Source organism: Strix aluco, chromosome 3, assembly GCF_031877795.1.
Source record: "Strix aluco isolate bStrAlu1 chromosome 3, bStrAlu1.hap1, whole genome shotgun sequence".
In the NCBI taxonomy this organism is placed as follows: domain Eukaryota; kingdom Metazoa; phylum Chordata; class Aves; order Strigiformes; family Strigidae; genus Strix; species Strix aluco.
Window position 1 is genome coordinate 70,167,077 of NC_133933.1, and position 17,914 is coordinate 70,184,990.

At 39.3% G+C, this 17,914-nt stretch overlaps 1 protein-coding gene across 4 annotated transcripts in view; it reads right to left on the reverse strand.

Annotated features, from left to right (window-relative positions):
• Positions 1–673: 673 nt before the first annotated feature.
• The window catches only part of ENPP1 (ectonucleotide pyrophosphatase/phosphodiesterase 1), a 61,640-nt gene continuing 44,399 nt past the window's right edge, over positions 674–17,914 (reverse strand). For 3 of the 4 annotated variants that reach the window (XM_074819080.1, XM_074819081.1, XM_074819082.1), the window contains 9 exons: positions 15,616–15,703; positions 11,345–11,520; positions 10,728–10,779; positions 7,796–7,950; positions 6,466–6,601; positions 5,388–5,468; positions 4,211–4,343; positions 3,365–3,521; positions 674–2,534 (listed from right to left, as the gene is read on the reverse strand). In XM_074819080.1, coding sequence (XP_074675181.1) covers positions 2,367–2,534; positions 3,365–3,521; positions 4,211–4,343; positions 5,388–5,468; positions 6,466–6,601; positions 7,796–7,950; positions 10,728–10,779; positions 11,345–11,520; positions 15,616–15,703 — 1,146 coding nt within the window. In that variant the 3' untranslated portion in view covers positions 674–2,366. The remainder of the gene's footprint in view (positions 2,535–3,364; positions 3,522–4,210; positions 4,344–5,387; positions 5,469–6,465; positions 6,602–7,795; positions 7,951–10,727; positions 10,780–11,344; positions 11,521–15,615; positions 15,704–17,914) is intronic. The other variant, XM_074819083.1, reaches the window with a different exon arrangement.

Below are 17,914 nucleotides of genomic sequence, written 5' to 3' on the forward strand. Positions count from 1 at the left end.
CAAAAACACCACCCAGTATCTGCCGTCCTGGGGTATCACCAGCCACTGGATACCATGACTAGCACCAGCATTTTATTCACAATGCCCTGACACCATCATTACAAATGTTTCTAAAAAGCAAAGATGAAGAAATAAAAGCAGCAAAACTATTTACCTTAAGATTAAATCAGGATAGCTCCCTTCCTTGACAAGTTTGTCAATTTCTGGCAAAGCCACATCCCAAACCCCTCTCAGCCACTACCCTCCCTTGATGACCATAAGAGCTTTCAACAGCTGCTCCCCCTTCCAAGATCCTCCCTAGGTCAAACCAGCAGTCATTTCCTTGAAGCCTATCCTGTTCCACCTTTACCCAGGAGCTAGGCTAGCCCTGCCTCTTAACTGAAACCAGCACCACTTTACTTTCTGAAGATGTTAACACCTCAGTCATCTGCATTCAAGAGACAGTACTAGTTCTAAAAAATCTTTAGAACATCTTGACCATCTTTCTTCCTACCTTCCCCTTCCAAAAAAGAATGTAACTTTAACATTCCAGTTGGAGAAGTCATCTTCAACTCAAAGAGCAGGGATTGAAGCAACTCTCTTCCCACCCCCCAAAAATAATGTGAAATAGTGCTCTATTTCTGCACCAGTGTTTAACTAGCCAGTAGCATTTGGTACAGAGTCACGAAGAGCATACTACTACTGATGTTTTTATTGGTCACAGGCAATGTTACAAAGCAGTTACGATGAATAATGCTGTCACAGTCATATAATGTGAAGTTGCTACAACACATTTAAATTTCACACAGTGAAACTACTTCAGGGGAAAAATAAATCATGCTTGGAACAGAAGATCAAGAAAATACATTTGGTTCAAAGAAAAAAATGGTCCCAGGATTTCAGCCTGCTCAAAGTGAAGTTAATAGAAAAGCTTCCACTGACTTCAGCAGGCTTTGAATCCAGCCTCCAGCACCCCCTGACCAAGCTGTAAGGTAAAATGCCTCTGCTCAGTCACAGGCTCTTCATTCTTCTAACACACTTGTGCGTGATGCATTTTCCTCTTTTTAAATGAGAAGAACATAAATGTGTAATTGACTATGCCAAACTTTATACATAACAGAGCCAATTTTGGCTCATCAGCTTTAGAGAGAGTGGGAGAATTACAAAGGTGATAGCATGTGTACTGGAAAAGGAGGGAGTTCCTACACTCCTGAGTGTCTGTAGCAGCTGTTTGTGTAGCCTGAAAGCTTCCAAGAAAGCTCATTACATGCTTCTTCAGAATTTGCATCTGGCAGTGTCTGCATTCAAGATGGGTAACTTATGCGAGCTGGAATTTGGATGATGTAGCCCTAAGAACAGCTACAAACACAGCTAGGATCTTGTCATTTGCTGCCAACTGACAACTGAATGGCCTGTGGGCATTTACAGTAGTGATGAGATGTGCCATTAAAGAAGATCATCTTACCAGTCTAACTAAGGCAACAATCTTAGTGCAATATTACCTTTTCTTGATAAAAACGGGATTTCAAGACCACAGCTGACAAAATCGTGCACCAATCTGAAAAAGCCATTTTTGCTTCAAGAAAGCAAAACCTTTTCATCAAATCTAAGTTTAATTTGAAGCAAGATAATTATTTTTGGGAGCACAAAGATGTTCCTGAATTAACTTCTTCTGACTTGGAGGTGACTTGACGCATCCTCTATCTGCTCATTCTGAGGATGGGTATAAAACACACAAATTGTGCCTCAAACTCTCCTTCAATGTTGGAGACAGCAGAGGGCAGCAACATACCACGGCTTCCCAGCTAACAGCTTTCCCCATGTTGGGGAAGTTTCAATTACCAGTCTTACTAATCTCAGTATAGCTTCTTGCACCATAACGCTGCATCGTTTATGAGACCCAAAGATCAGAATGTAATTCATGCTTCAAGAAAAACTGGATTGAGAGGTGCTGTTGTTTATATTTCAATTGTCACCAAGAATGTAGTTATTTCCCAGAACTGTATTTCCTAATTATCTATATTTTAAAGCAGAATATTGATCATAACCCATGCTTTATAAACTTCTCCCTCTCCAGTGCATATAAAAGATAACATTTTTGTTCGTGTCTCAGACTATGATGATCAAATGCTATTAGCATTTAATAATGGACATGGTTCTACCACATTCAAGTGGGAATGACAGGAGCTGCCATCCTGTGTTACATGCATAGTCCATCAGGAGTCCCTGAGATACAAATATGGCACTCACTCTCCTCCCTACTGGCATTTTGGTCAAGAGTTCTCAATAATTGTTCCAGCTTATTTTCAAAAAAATGTTTTCATTAATTAAAAACAGTCTATTTACAGATCAGTTGTGAAATGGATAACAACATTCCACAGGAAAAATCAGACCATTTCAAAAGTTGGTAAGTATGTTTTCAACTGTAAAATCTCAGATACTGGCTGTTTTCTGTCTTGATAGAAGCTGAGTCCAGTAAGTAATTCTATATCTCTGATCCGAGCTGTATGAAACTTCATTCTCTCTTCAACCCACATAGACTCAGACTTGCCATCCTATTGGGACAGAGGAGGAAAAAAAGGGTTTGCAACATCTTTTTTTTTTTGTTCTGACATACATTTAATCAATTACTGAAAGACATTTTGATATTTTATAAAGACAGAAAGCAGTAACTGTTGGCACTGGGTTACAAATACTTATAAGCTTGCCTGAATTTAGTACTTGCTGTTACTTCCTCAAGTATACAGAACTTATAGCTGCACCAGTGAAAGTTGGTGATAATGGGGAATGGCAGGTGAGGTCCAGCATCTATCCACCATCTCTATAAAACTATTTCTGACTTGGGCAGTGACTTGTGTAATTCTTCGCTGTAAGACAGGCCTACACACTTTCCATGTTTTGTTCTGGTTTATATGGAGGGCAGCTATGTGTATTCCCATCACAGTGCCAAGGTACCTGAACAAGAAGGAACCAGTGCTCTTCAGGAACACCTGAGTCTTCTCCTTTTGGGTATGCATTTGGCCTAGCACTGACCCTTCTTTGTAGATGACTCATCTTCTCCTAGAAGCTCTTCATCCTTCTCAGCTGCTGACTGGCTCTATGCACTACAGAAATCTATGTACGTATCCCATTGATGGTCTCAACATACTCTGGCTCTACCCCACTAGCTCTAAGTTTTGCTCTTGGAATAGGGAACTTGATTTTCTCATTTGAGCATATATGCAGACTTCTGTTTACAAAAATATTGTTTTCTTTCTCAAGATGATCATGATACTGTATTGTTTTTACAGTCTTTACAGTCTTTAACTAGTTAATTGCTGATATGCAAGCAAAACAAGCTCAAGCCTGACTTCAGATGTTTATGGGGACTGAATAGACTACTTACTGCACAGCTTTCACTGTTGTCTTCTCTGTGAGGTACAATGAAAGACAAGGCATCTAGAGACCCTTCACACTCCAGAGGAGTTTCAGAAGTATTTTTACAACTAGTCAGCACAATGAAGAAGTGAGTTGGAACTGGAACTTCTGAATTACTGGTGTGCCTGAAACACAAAAGATCTTTCTGTAAACCCACTAAATCATACTTGCACAAAGAACAAGTGACAGCAGCTAGATATATTCTGGCATATCAATTTTAGCAATCCACCTATTCAGCCCAAAGAAAGCTTAGGCCTTAAAGGAAAATTCCAGATTACTATTTTGCAAATCAAGTTTGGCTTGTAGGCTGATCTAAATAATGTTTGATGAGGTATAACAAACTGATTTATCATTAAAATGAGTAAGAATCCAGAGTGGATGGAGAGTTCAGCCTGAGCTCAGAAAACCATGTGCCTGCTGGCTTGAACTAGTTTTGCTAACTAGTGTACTTGTACTCACAACTTTGTAGTGGAACACTGCCAGCTCAGGAAGTGTCAACCATGACACCAGGGATAAGCCCCTGCCTCATCCACTCCTAGAGGCAGTGTCATAAGATTTCAGGCCAGCGGACATTCTTCCACATGCAACAGCTTCTCTTACACTTCACTTTCAGGTTTTAGGATGACACATTTTGAGGGTGAACCTTCTCTTTGTCCTTGTTGCTTATTTCTTAGGTTTACGCTTCTGTATCTGCTTAGGACCATTTGAGTGTCTTTCTGAACTGACATAACCTTTCCTTGATAACAAGGATCATAATTACTTTTTCACCACTACTGGAAGAAAAACAAAGGATTAGAACGAGAAAGGTTCCTACCTTTTCACCTTTTCTGGGGTATCATAGAGTCCATCAGAGTCATAATCAAACACAGGACCACTGACTACATTGACACCGTTCCTGGCTGCAGCATATTCAGGTAGCAGGTATTGATGGAAGTAGTTCCATAACACTGAAACACAGTAATGGAAGTGGGAAACACAAGTTCCAAGTTAGAAGCTGTAAATACAACTTTGCAGAGTTTTCAGTGGAGTATAAACAGACATGATAGGCTAGGAAAATAAAAGTTACAGAGGTTTAAAGGTTGCACCTAACTGAGCAGCAGCATGCACTGCAATATCTCCTGGCATTGTGGTTTCACAGTCACCCTAACCACACACCTGACTGAGGCATAGTGATGCTGCTCCCTGGTGGCCTTGGGTTTCTTTCCTTGGAATCCAAATCACAGAGAGGCTAGAGGAGGGAAACCGAGAGAAGACCATGCCTGCCTGTGTCTTGCCCCACTATCAGGTTGGCCTGGCTACCTTGTACACCCACCTATGACCTGGAAAGCATCTTACCCAATAGGATATTTTTAATTACAGTTAAGAGTTGACCACTATTCCATTACAAAACACGACATATCTTTTGTCCAGAGGAAGTGCCATAGTTATCCTCCTTTTTCACCAGGAATATGGTTAACGTCCCTCAGTCAACCATCCCATGTTCACTCTCACCTAGGAAAGCCCAGGTCTTCATATCTTTTCTATTAGAGACATGATTATTCTTCTGTTTTCTTAGTGATTGAGACCCTAAATTCCTACCTGGAAAATCATCTGAGTTTAGAAGACATTCCTAAACTGGAAATTAATTTAACTCACTGAATTATATATGGTATCTGGGTTCTCTAGAAGATATTCAGTATAAAATCCTGTTTAGGTAGGTAGGAAAATGCAAACAAAAATGTCAGACATTAAATGGAGACACTTATACTATGTTCCCATGTAATAATTCAGTTGATTAGGAACCATAAGCTTACAATGGTGGGCCTGTTTCACAAGAGTAATAATCCTACTTCAAGAAACTTTTAATTGAGATAAGCAGCCCACAGTCAGGGGAGGTCTTATTTTACAGAGGAAGCTGAACCAGGGATCATTTGCATGGTTTGGAAGCAAGCAGAAAATCAGTCTTTCTTATATTCAACTGTGCACACAAAATATCCATACAAATAAAATACCTTTAAATGCAGGATACATTGACACGATGTTGCTGGTAAGCAAGGCATCATAGTGAGGTTTCTTTGCATCTGTCATAAAATCTAAAACAAAAAAGCAATTCATTACTTGAATTTGTTACTTTAAACTTGCATTTTTAAAGATCATTGTAATAACATTAAGGTGGAGCTGACCTAACTTCACTTTCCAAAGCTGATGTGTGTCTAAGTCCTAACCTCATTACATGCTGGATCCCACCCAAAATAGTCTTAGCAGCAGCAGGAGCAATTGCACTTGTCAGATATACAGTGCATAAATTTTCATGAGATTTAAAAATAATCAGGACAGACATTTGAATTGTGCGGAAGGGAGTAAAATTCACTTCATGAGTGTCAGACCAACTTGTTCTCACTGCAGAATCCAGACATAAAAATAGGAGCTCTATCGGAACTTTGCAAATTACACTTGATGTGGATGTTTAAATAACCTACTATTTGGTACTTTATGCAGTAAAGTCAACGTAAAATGCTTCCGAATCAGGTCAACATCAGTTCACAAAAAATTTAACCACCTGTAAACAGCTAAGTACTTTATTAAGTACTTAAAGTTTGAGAATCAGCACTACGTTCTTCAGACCAATGCTGAATTGTTTACCAAAACCACACATGGCACACAACAGTATATTTCAAATAGAAAATTAAACTTATCAATGCAGTTTTTTACTTAAATGAAACATCCCTAAATTTTACTTTGGATAGTTCCAACTAACACCTGTCATACAAAGTGAATTTGCCACTTACTAGCTTGCCAGACTTGACTGAAGGTTTACATGTTCCTTCCAGTTTCTTCTATGAAATGCCACTTTAGAAATCTGACAAGTTTCAAAGCTCTTGGGAAGTACTAAACGACCTTGGACAACCCATCAACTGCTGAAGTGCCTAAAATGTTTTTCTTTCTCATACACTGAAGTGAACTGCAACAATTTAACAACTACTGCTTCATACTCCGATTGGTTATCAAGAATATCTATAAAAGACTACATCTACTACATTACAGATTATTCAAATCAGGTATGCTGTACAATGAAGGCAATGTACTTACTTGGAGGAGACAGGAATCCATAAGTTAGGCGAGGATGATTGTTGTAAAACAAACATGTCTGGTTATGATTAAAAGAAATACGAACATCTTTGTGTAAACAGCTGGAGATATTTTCTGTAGCAGAAACCCATTTGTCCTATTGAAAAAAAAGAAAGTGTAATTGGTAAAACAGATAGCTGACTTACAATAATTCTCTCAGTGTGGGGAACTGCAGAACTCTAAATATTTAGCTGTAACTGCCTTTAATGGTTTGAAGGAACTTAAATAAGATGCAAGAATTGTTCCTCTTTTGTCAGTAGAAAACAAGGCCTCCTGTTCCTTTCATAGTATTTTGGAAATAAAGTGAACAGAATGGCAGCATTTTATTTGAGTTGAAAATAACATCTCCCAAAAGAGAACCTAGAGGTGCCCATTAAGATAACCTGAACTACTCTAAATGTACTTGTTCATTCAGGCTAGGAATCAGAGGCAGCCAGATGTGTTGTTAGCCGTCTCTCTCCACTGGGTCGCTTGTTCCAGCAACTGGTTGCTTCATGCCACTAACCTAAAAATATTTAGGATCAAGCAAACCATGCCAGAGTCTAGTTAAATTTAATTATAATGGTCACTATTTAAAACCTATGATTCCCAGATAATAAAACCCAAAAGCATTCTCTACTGTCCTAATTTCTTTTAAGCATGAGGTGGCTTCTAAATTTTCTCTGAATGGAAGAGGCCAACTTGAAAAAATATTCATTCACAAGATCAGTGCTCTGCATGAACATGTGTACCTTAGCACAGAGCTCAGGACAGCAAAGACCAGATTTATCTCCACCAACCTCTTTTTTTCCCCAATCAGGATGATCTTCTGAGAGAAAGATTGGATCAGGGCATGAACAGTTCACAATAGTCCAGAGATTATTTTTTCAAAAGGATCCTGCCACATTACACACACTACTTTAAGACCACGAAACCTGTGTTGAGACCAGACTTTAAGGACACCACTGGCAGACTGCTATAGCAGATCTGTGCTGCCAAGCAGTAAGCCAGTGCAGACTCAGAGGACTTCTGTATCAATGGCAATGGACTTCTCACTTCCTGGTGGACCTGCTTGCTCTGGAGGCGAAACTGCAGCTCACTCCAAGAAACAAGAAAAATTCAAAGCCAAACCTTATTAATATAGGAAAGTGAAGAAAAGACCATACAAAATTCCTTCTTTTTTTCCTCACGTGGTTCTGCTTAGTTCCCTGTGAGATAGTATCATGAGCAGATCTAAGAAGCATTCAGGAACAACTGACATTCAAGCTTTTTACCTTTCAAGGTTGCTTCTAACCTTTCTTAATATACTTACATCTTTGTTAACAGTGTACGCACTCCACAGAGACATCCTGTAGTCCTTGCTGTATCCACTCACATAGCGGTAATGGTAAAGGAGGCAGTAATTATGTCTCTTCTGCAGAACCCTGGGCCGTCCGTAGGGCAAAGTAAGTTTCTCTATCTTCTTAACTGCAGCAGAAATAGTGTTTGTTACATTTCAATCAATACTGGTTGTATTGATTCATACATCTAAGGTTGCCTCAATTTCCAATTGCTAAACAGAGAAGTCACAGTAAAGGAACAAAAAGAATTTCATTCTTATATCGAAGGTGTAGTTTCAATCCTAAGGCAATAAATTAAATGACAAAGCCAGTATAAAGCAATCATTTAAACTTAAGACTGTACAAATTAGGTTTATACTTAAAACATTTTGCCATTTAAAACGAGATGGATCTAAGTTGCAAAGACAGTCTTTGTTGACTTTGTGTTTCAATTTAAATATATAATGTGGGATCTGCTTCTACGTAACATTTAGATGGGACGGTAACCAACCATGGTGATCTGAAATCTGCTGAGGGGACTATTTTAGTAGAAACTACAAAGTCTTACATAAAAGTGACACTTAAAGGACCAAGAAATATAGACATCTAAATAAACAATACAGTGAAGTACTGGTTGGATTTTCAGATGTGCAAGGACTTGCTTTATAATGAGTGTGATAGTCACAAAACCTTCCTTCTCCCTCTGTCTCATGGACTGCATCTCTTTAGAAAGTTTGTATACAAAGAAAGATATCTCCAAATGTTTATGTTACTGCACAGGGTTTTCAGCAGACCCTTGTCTAAGGCACTGCCTGTTTATTGGCCAACTACTGCATTCAATAGAAGAGCGAAGACTTGACTTTAAAACTGTATCAGAAGGAAGCTATGTGGGATCAGCAGAGGGTAAGTCATTAGACAGAAGCTGAAAAGTAAAGCAGAGTTAGCAACAGAATTACTTTAGAGTCAATGCCATTTATCTTAAAGAAAAAACAAAGAAGTAACAAAACAGAGTCATAAGAAACACATGCTCTTGCAAATATTTGCTGCAGCCAAATGTCAGCATAAAGTTTCTGGTTTTAACCCCTAAGGTAGACTTCAATTTCGTCAAAACATTGAATATTTCAATTTTTGCCAACTGGAAACAAACAAAACCAATGTATTCAACTTTTGAGTTCCCTGATATAAAATAATAACTGAGGAAAACTAGCACATCATGGAAATATTTTAAAATACCAAAATATTACTTTGCCTTTGAAAATGCAAGTATTTTCAATCGTTACATGACTGCAATTATAAAGAAGGCATCAAAGTATATTTTCCATTAAACAGGTCACTACCATTCACAAATTATGCAAAACTACAATCTCAAGGCAACTCTCTTAAATGGGGAAAGAAACTGAGCAATGAATGCTGCAGTTTTTTTCCACAGTAATTCCACAACACAAAAAAAGTCAAGATTATGACATTTATTTCTCCACCCACAAGGGAAAAGGCAAACAACTCACATTTTTTTCATAGAACTAAAAATGCAGTTAGTGTTTTGTTGTTCTTACAGGCTGTCAAGTTATGACAATAACTTGAGAGCAAACTGAGGTAACTAATGAACTCTCATTTTAAGAAGCATCTAGGCTGGTTACTAGAATTCTTTGATCTGTGACAATGATTTTTATATCTAATTAATAAGTGCTTAATTCATACAATTTATAAGGAAATTGCTGCTATTAAGACCAGTGCTAAGCCAGGTCTCACTGATAATCTACGCCAAAACCCTACTGTTTTAAAAATGTAGGTTTAGAGCCTTAGGTTCCTATTTCTACAAAACGGAACTGAAATAGTTTATGCGCCCGGCCTTGCCGTATTTCTTCAAAGCCAGGTTCAGCAAGGCCCTCAGGTGTCCACCTAAGCATTAGCAGAGTCTGTTTCAGTGAAACCATGCTTAGGGAAAAGCACACTGTAGGGTACTAACACTCTGTTGCTCTCATGAGTGTTACAATACTGAAACAGTTATTTTAAAAGGGTTCTGGGACACATTTTAAAAAGATGCCCTGTCGTTAGTGGAAAAGATTCAAGAAAGCTCTATCCACTCTTTGTGTCAGGACAAAGTACACAAACCAACAGAAACCTTAAATTAGTCCTGAATAAGCAGCAAGTACTGGATCCTGCCTGTAACTGGCATTTAAGTCCAGTTCTTAATAGTGAGCTACAGTGGGGTGTTGCCAAGTACAGAGTTTATTTGCATAAGAAGCAAGGTTTCAATGCACACAAGGCAAGATCTCTATCAGCCTATTTCTCTTTCTGACAGCCTAATCATATTGATTATTAGCACCAAGGGCTACATTCCATTTTGACTTACGGTTTTCATTATTTACTTATTGTCTTACCTGCTTCATACTCAAAATAGTTTATTTTGTTTTACGAGTCGAGAGCCTGTCTACAGCCTTGTAAACTGCAGCTCAAACATGGCATGCATATGTCCAAAGAATGGAAACAAAGCATAAGTAAAACAAGCAACAGCTTAAGACCGTGTAACAACTCAACCGTGTAAAATACCCCTTATGCTTCATTAAAAGTATGCTGCTATCATGGTGTTGGTGTTTGCAGGGATTTCCTATCAGACACTTCCCCATACACTGCTTTTGCCTCCCATTCTGGAATGTTCATTACTTCAGTGCTAGAAAATTCAAAAATATCAGATAATACATGTGCCATAAAGACACATGTATAAGGATACACATTTATTTGAGAACAAATGTTTCAGTAGGACTGTATTTGAAAACCTCAGAATTATAGCCCCAGCGAGTATTTCGAAGAACTTTTACCTCATGTACTTGAAAGTTGTTCAGAAGTTTAGACATCAAACTTTTCATATTTTTATTAATTCTTACATTGTTGTTATAATTTTATATTACTATCTAAAGTTCTTACCTTCTCTTTCAGTGAAATTTAAACGCTGATGAAAATCCCTTATTGGCAAGCCCTATAATTATAAAGCAAAACCAGTGAGATTCTACTAAGTGTTCTACAGAGCATATTATGAGCCACTACTACACTTAAAAGTACCAAATGTAACATCTGCCTTGTAAGTTATCCCTATACAGAACTCACTGACATCTACTGGAGGCGGGGGGGGGGGGGGGGGGGGGGGGCGGGGGATGGCTACAGAGAATTTGCAGAAATGAGCTGGTTTTGCCACAAGCAGATCTACAACCTTGAAAACCACAGCCCAAACACACAACATTCACAGAATGGAAATTTCAACATAATTAAGTGAAACAAGCAAGAACTGAATGCTTTCAGCATCAAAGCTTGCATCTGTGGTGTCTTTCAGGCTCTTCAGAGCTGAATATGACTTTACATAAGCAAACTACAAAAACAAATATACAAATACAGGCTAGTACCCGCTAACCCCAGGCAAGATTTGATTTTGAAACCAGTAGTAGGGGACTGCAAAACCAGCAGGTAAACACCGGATTCTCCAGTGTTTCAACTCTGAATACAACACAGACGTCTGCCTCCACAACTTTAACCATTTCAGTACTTACCCCTGTCCTGCAGGAGCAGCCAAGGCTCACTGAAAACACTCTTTGTCCCACCACAGAGCATTCAGAAGGGTGGCTTGTTTCTTTGGGATGGTGGGGGGTGTAAACAGGGTTCCTTAAAAGATGGTTTAGGCGTCCATGAGTTCCGTTGTTTGGCGCTGGTTTCAAATCAAGCAAATCTATGAAAGAATTCAAGTGATATTAACAGGATGAGAAAGACTGTAATACACTGCTGCTTATACTGTGATTACAAGTACAGGTGAGTCATTAAAGCTGCACTGCTTGCTGCTCATAACACTCAAAAGGGGAAAGCAATGTAACCCCTTTAAAAGGAAGCGCACGTTTTTAACTAGAGCTCAGGGTGGTATTAGTCTGCTTGTAAAGAGGGACAGAGCAAGCACAAAAAGTGATAGAGGCTTACATCTGAGGGGAATTGAACTTGCAGCAACCAAACATGCAGTGGTGGACAGAAGTGAATCTCAAACACATGAAGTTAGTGACTACATAACATTGATGCTTTGGGGAATAAAACGGGAAGCTTTTTGTTTTGGTTTCTTTTTTGTTTTGGTTTGTTTGATTTTATTATCTGGAAATTAAATACATAAGCTTCAGAGAATAAGCACCACTAAAGGGTAAAGCCGTAAAAGAACCAAGACAGAACACAGGTTTCTGCTTGTCACTTAGGTCTAAAATGTTAAGCTTCAAAATTCCCATCAAAGTAGTCTAACCACAAAAACAACTCTACCCCACAAACAGCTATGTTTCTGCCATTAAAGTAACTCAAACAACTAAAAGCTGCCTACCACTAATGCATGGAGAAACTTCAGACACCTTCAAAAGGCCTATTATCCTTGTTAACATTCACAGATTTGTTGTTCCTCCACTCAACTCATACTGAATCTATGAAATAAGATGTTTTGAAAACATAGCAGGTGATGAGACACACTCGTATCCGAAAGCTTGGTGTCTAGATCACTCACCTAGAGCAAAGAGTTAGAACTGAACTTCCCTTCCTACATGGGGAACTGAACACACTTCTCCCTGCACTTTGCCACTCAGGTATGTTAATGTCATTCCCTCCAGATGAAGCTGTTTTGCTTTGGAAAGAATAAAACAAGCTTTCTAATCCTAGCAGTCCCTGCTGCAATGAAAAACCATATCAGAACCAGTCCCAGAACTTGGGTCCCCATTTCAACAGCTAAATCACATTGTTATGTTCCTGTTATTTTAAGTGGAGTATCCAGGAATTCGCAACACCCCAGAAATCTCCAAGTCTGACAATTTGAATGCCTTTGAAAACATGAGTTGAAATTCCCCAATTCAGACAAGACAGTTAGTTGTACATGTCTGTCGCTCATGATTTAAATGCTGAGATGTTGGACAAATAGGAGACAGTATCTCTTCTCTGGCTGTGCTTTGCAAAAAGGGCAGTCAGGCAGCTCCAAGAGAAATGCTAGAGCCCCAAACAACACATGAAAGTGGATTTCTTTCTGCAGTCCAGAAGGCATCCAAGCCCTGGGCAAAGAAATGGTTGAGTAAGTCACCTCACTTCATTTTCTATCTGAAAGTATATGTGCTGGCTTTTGCACATCCTGTTCTTCTTATCCTCTCTGTAGTGGATGGAGAAAAACTAGACCTCAATGACTGCACTTAAAGTGTCTGACTTGTCACTGACCTTGCTTCACTGAGATGCCAGTAAGGGATCTCTACCCCTCTCATGCAGCATACACAGAACAGATCAGGGAGGCACAAGAAGGTGGTTCAAGATCACAGAATCACAGAATCATCTAGGTTGGAAAAGACCTTGAAGATCATCCAGTCCAACCATTAACCTAACACTGACAGTTCCCAAACTACACCATATCCCTAAGTGCTGTGTCAATCTGACTCTTAAACACCTCCAGGGATGGGGCCTCCACCACCTCCCTGGGCAGACCATTCCAATGCCTAACAACCCGTTCTGTAAAGAAATGCTTCCCAGTATCCCGTCTAAACTTTTCCTGGCACAACTTGAGGCCAATGCCTCCTGTCCTATCGCTTATTACTTGGTTAAAGAGACTCATCTCCAGCTCTCTGCAACCTCCTTTCAGGGAGTTGTAGAGGGCGATGAGGTCTCCCCTCAGCCTCCTCTTCTCCAGACTAAACAACCCCAGTTCCCTCAGCCGCTCATCATAAGACCTGTGCTCCAGACCCTTCACCAGCTTCGTTGCCCTTCTCTGGACACGCTCGAGTAATTCAATGTCCTTTTTGTAGTGAGGAGCCCAAAACTGAACACAGGAATCGAGGTGCGGCCTCACCAGTGCCGAGTACAGGGGTAAGATCACTTCCCTGTCCCTGCTGGCCACACTATTTCTGATGCAAGCCAGGATGCCATTGGCCTTCTTGGCCACCTGGGCACACTGCTGGCTCATGTTCAGCCGGCTGTCAATCAACACCCCCAGGTCCCTCTCTGACTGGCAGCTCTCCAGCCACTCCTCCCCAAGCCTGTAGCGCTGATGGGGGTTGTTGTGGCCCAAGTGCAGCACCCGGCATTTGGCCTTATTGAAACTCCTACAGTTGGCCTTAGCCCATCGCTCCAGCCTGTCCAGATCTCTCTGCAGAGCCTCGAGCAGATCAACACTCCCACCCAGCTTGATGTCATCTTCAAACTTACTGAGGGTGCATTCAATCCCCTCGTCTAGATCATCAATAAAGATGTTAAATAAGAGTGGCCCCAAAACCGAGCCCTGGGGGACACCACTCGTGACCGGCCACCAATCTGTTTTAACTCCATTCACCACAACTCTTTGGGCCCGACACCATCATCAACCATGACATGAGAAAACACCAAAGCATACAAGTCTGAGACACACTTCCTGACACTGCCCTGTTTCCTATTCCAGCAAAGAATTTAAACACATGGTTTAAATGTGGTATACCTGAATATCGCCACTGATCTCAAGCATGTGCAGTGCTCCCATTAAGTGTTTTCTGGATCAAACCCTTTGGTAATACTTTGTCTCTCTCAGATGCAGATGTTAGAGCAGGTATAAGTCCTGGTAAGAGAGAGAAGTAGGCAGAAAATAATGGAAAACAGATGAAGACCTCAAGGGGAATAAATGAACAGAAACTAGTAGAACTGATAGAACTAGTGATAGACTTTTGGAGAAACCAAAGGATAAAGGAACAAGGAGCCACAGTAACATTGTGTTTGAAAGGGCTAAAAGAGGGCTTGCAAGGTATCTAATTTTCAGAAAAAAACACCACATCATTGGTGCAGTGTACTGTACAGTGTCAGAAAATAAAGTGAAGATTATCTGTGTATGGAGTGGGCTGTCTGTGATCCTCAGATACAGAAGCAGACTGCATGGAACAGAAATCAGTCATGAATCCTAGAGTGACACCATAGACAGGTGAGAAATGGGAAACCTGACTATTGCAGAGACAACTAGCTCTAGAGCCAGACTCCAAAACAATGGGCCTACAGACTAACAGGACACCTGCAGTCCCTCAAAAGACAAAAAAAAGCATTTCTTGAAACACCTGTTGTATTAAACAATGAGAATGGACAGGGAAACATCCAAATCTAGTATGAAAAGATACAATACAAAAAATTGCATAAGTGACACATACAACGATGAATTTGGGAGAAGGTTTATTATACGAATCAAGTAAACAAAAATTAAAAAGCTAAATTTAATCTCAATTAAAAACCTATTTATATCAAGTAGCTAAAATTAAAAATATGATAAAGGATAACAACAAATAAGAAAACACATGACAAGATACAAGGAATTGTTCAAGTGCATAAAAAGCAGAGGGGGTGACTGACTTAGGCTTTCTGGACATGAGCTGCCTGGCAGCTGCACCCATACCCATTACTGTGCCTGTTATTTATTGTTCTGCCTGAATAAGGTTACCTGAGTGATTAATCTGATAAAGCCTCTAGTTAGATCTGAGTGAGAAATATCCCTTCTTGATGGTAGAGAGATTGTGAGTCAGTTTTAGTACAGCGAGTCAAAGTGCCAGCTCTGGAGCAGCCAGAGGAACACACAGAGATCAGTGGAAAGGAGAGATACAAGATGGCCTGACCTAAACAGCCATTAGTCATTCAGTCATTTAGAAGCTGGATCTTTCTCAGAAGAACAAACAGCTGTTTATTTGTGAAAGTCTGCAGCAAAGTCTTAAGGACAAATTTCTAAGGACACTTAAAAATCTGTTATTAGAAGGATTTACAATGCCCAAAACATATTATACTTTACTGAACAAAGATGACCCCCATCAATTGTACTTACCACACATTAAATTATATACTTCAATGTTTTCAAATGGGTCAACTTGAGTATGAAACTTGAATCCTGGTCCAAACCCAATAAAGATAGCCTAGGATTTACAGAGAAAAGTAAAGTGGAACTCTGTTTAAGGCAAGCTGAAATGGAAAATATCTTCAAACTCAGAGGGCATTTTCTTCCAAGAACTTAATCTTTACCAACATACTACAGATCAAGTCAAAAGCATGTTTTTTCTTTAAAAAAAAAGGTAAACATAGAAGAATAATTTTTAAAAGTAGTAAAAGAGTATTAGGAAACGCAATTCCGTCTCATTGTTGCTGTCATAAATGGCTGAAGGCAGCTTTTTAAAGTCCCTTGCTCTTCTCTGCTTTTGGAGAAGTTAAATTCATTTTCTTAAATGCTTTAAGAGATTTAATGGAAATGTTGAGCCAAAATAATCAACACATTTCATGCCCTGTAAACAATTTGGAAGCTTTTAACTTAAGGCTATAAAAACATCTGTTGGTAGCAATGTTTTAAATTGTTTAAGAAATGGCAAGATCCTAGGCTTCTACGCCTGGTTTGCAGCTGTTTTTTCTCCTTCTTGCACCACTTCCTGAGCTGTATTGGCATAAGCTATTGCGTAGCCATACAGCGAACCTGATCCAGGAACGCAGCCAGCTCTAAAAACTTTTTTTTCCTGTTGGCTCTTTTCTTTCTGGTTCACTTCCCTGACCTACTTAACGCTGCAGCCACGCAAAGCTTACACTAGCATAGAGCAGGGTTTGCTGAGGAATAAGAACAAGGAGGCAAGGGCAGCATATGCTTAAACTCAACTGCTGCCAAACAAAAAGATTGTTTTCATATTGATCCTGAGACATTCAGCTTATTTTTAATTAAGTGAAACAGATTGCACCCATCTGTGGAATCAAGATACTAAATGAGTGATGGATGCTTTGTACTCTATAGCATCTTCCTGGATAACATCTCAGCTGTTTGCAAACAATGTAATTGTCTCAGATTTCCTATCTGTGTGGAAAAAAGAGAGGTTAAAAACTCAACTCTAATTTCTTTTTTTGAGATTAAAGCATATTGCAGGCTGTCATTCTGCAACTGTTGAACCTAAATCTGTAGGCTAATAATTACCCTAATTTGAGTCAGATGAGGCAGGAACACGCTACCTCCTTTCTGTTGAACCAGGTAATTACAGAGTATGAAATTTATGCTGCTTTAATGTTAGCCACAAAAGGATAAATTGTATCTGTTTTAAGACCAATTAGGGATGCTAAGAACCGACAATCCCAAGTCTGGCAAACAGTTTCAATAGAGTCAACCTACTGAAAAGAAATTTACATAGTCAAACTGTAGCAGAGAGAGAGTATACTAAGCTGGCATTTGGCATCATGCAGCCTTGCTGATTGTAACCTATTACTAGGTACCCTGTCAACAGGTTTTCCATTGTCAAACTGGGGAAGAAGAGTAGGCCTGGAAGGGTAAACCAATACAAAATTAACACAGGTTTTGGCTAACAGTTTTTAAAAAAAACAGTTTGATTCCAGTATTACATAATTCTACAAGACATGAAAAATAAGGCTTTTAAGAGAACTCTATGCTTTACATGGGTTACATAGGTCTTTTCCTAAAACTTGTTTTCAATAATTTTTTCAATACGGGGTTCTCTCTTTGTAGATGTGTTTACATGAATTAATTGTAATAGTACCAAGTACCTCACAACTGTTAGTGGTTTTTATCATGAAAACAGCTTTTTGAAATGAAGAGTAATGCCTTTCATTTTATTGATAGCAAAAACTGAAGCAGAGGACAGGTTAAGTGACTTCCCCAAATTAGATGGAGCTGACTAAGGATCTGATTTCATGTCTCCCTATGATCCCTTTCCTTTTCTCACTGAAGAGAAGAATTTTGAGACTCTCCTTATTTTAAACATGACTGACATGCTCTCTCCTGAACAGACTACCTCAAAATAGTGATACATAGTCTATTATGACACAGTAGAGTTGCAGATTTTGAAGATCATTTAGTCAACCTTTGCAAAAGACAGAATCAAAAGTAATTATGCTATTTCTGAAAGATGCTTGTCTGACCAGTCATTAGGTAATTCCTGTGATGGAAGCTCCACAAACTTCCAGGGCAAACTATTGTACTCATTAATGGTTAAAAAAAGTTTTCTAGTAACCAAATCAACTCTTCTTTAATGCAGTTTAGGTCTGTTACTTCTGTTCTTAGGCAACCCACAAAACAAAGAATGGACTAGCCCTACAGACCAGGGGATTGGCTAGGGAACAACTTTGCTTGCAAGGGCCTG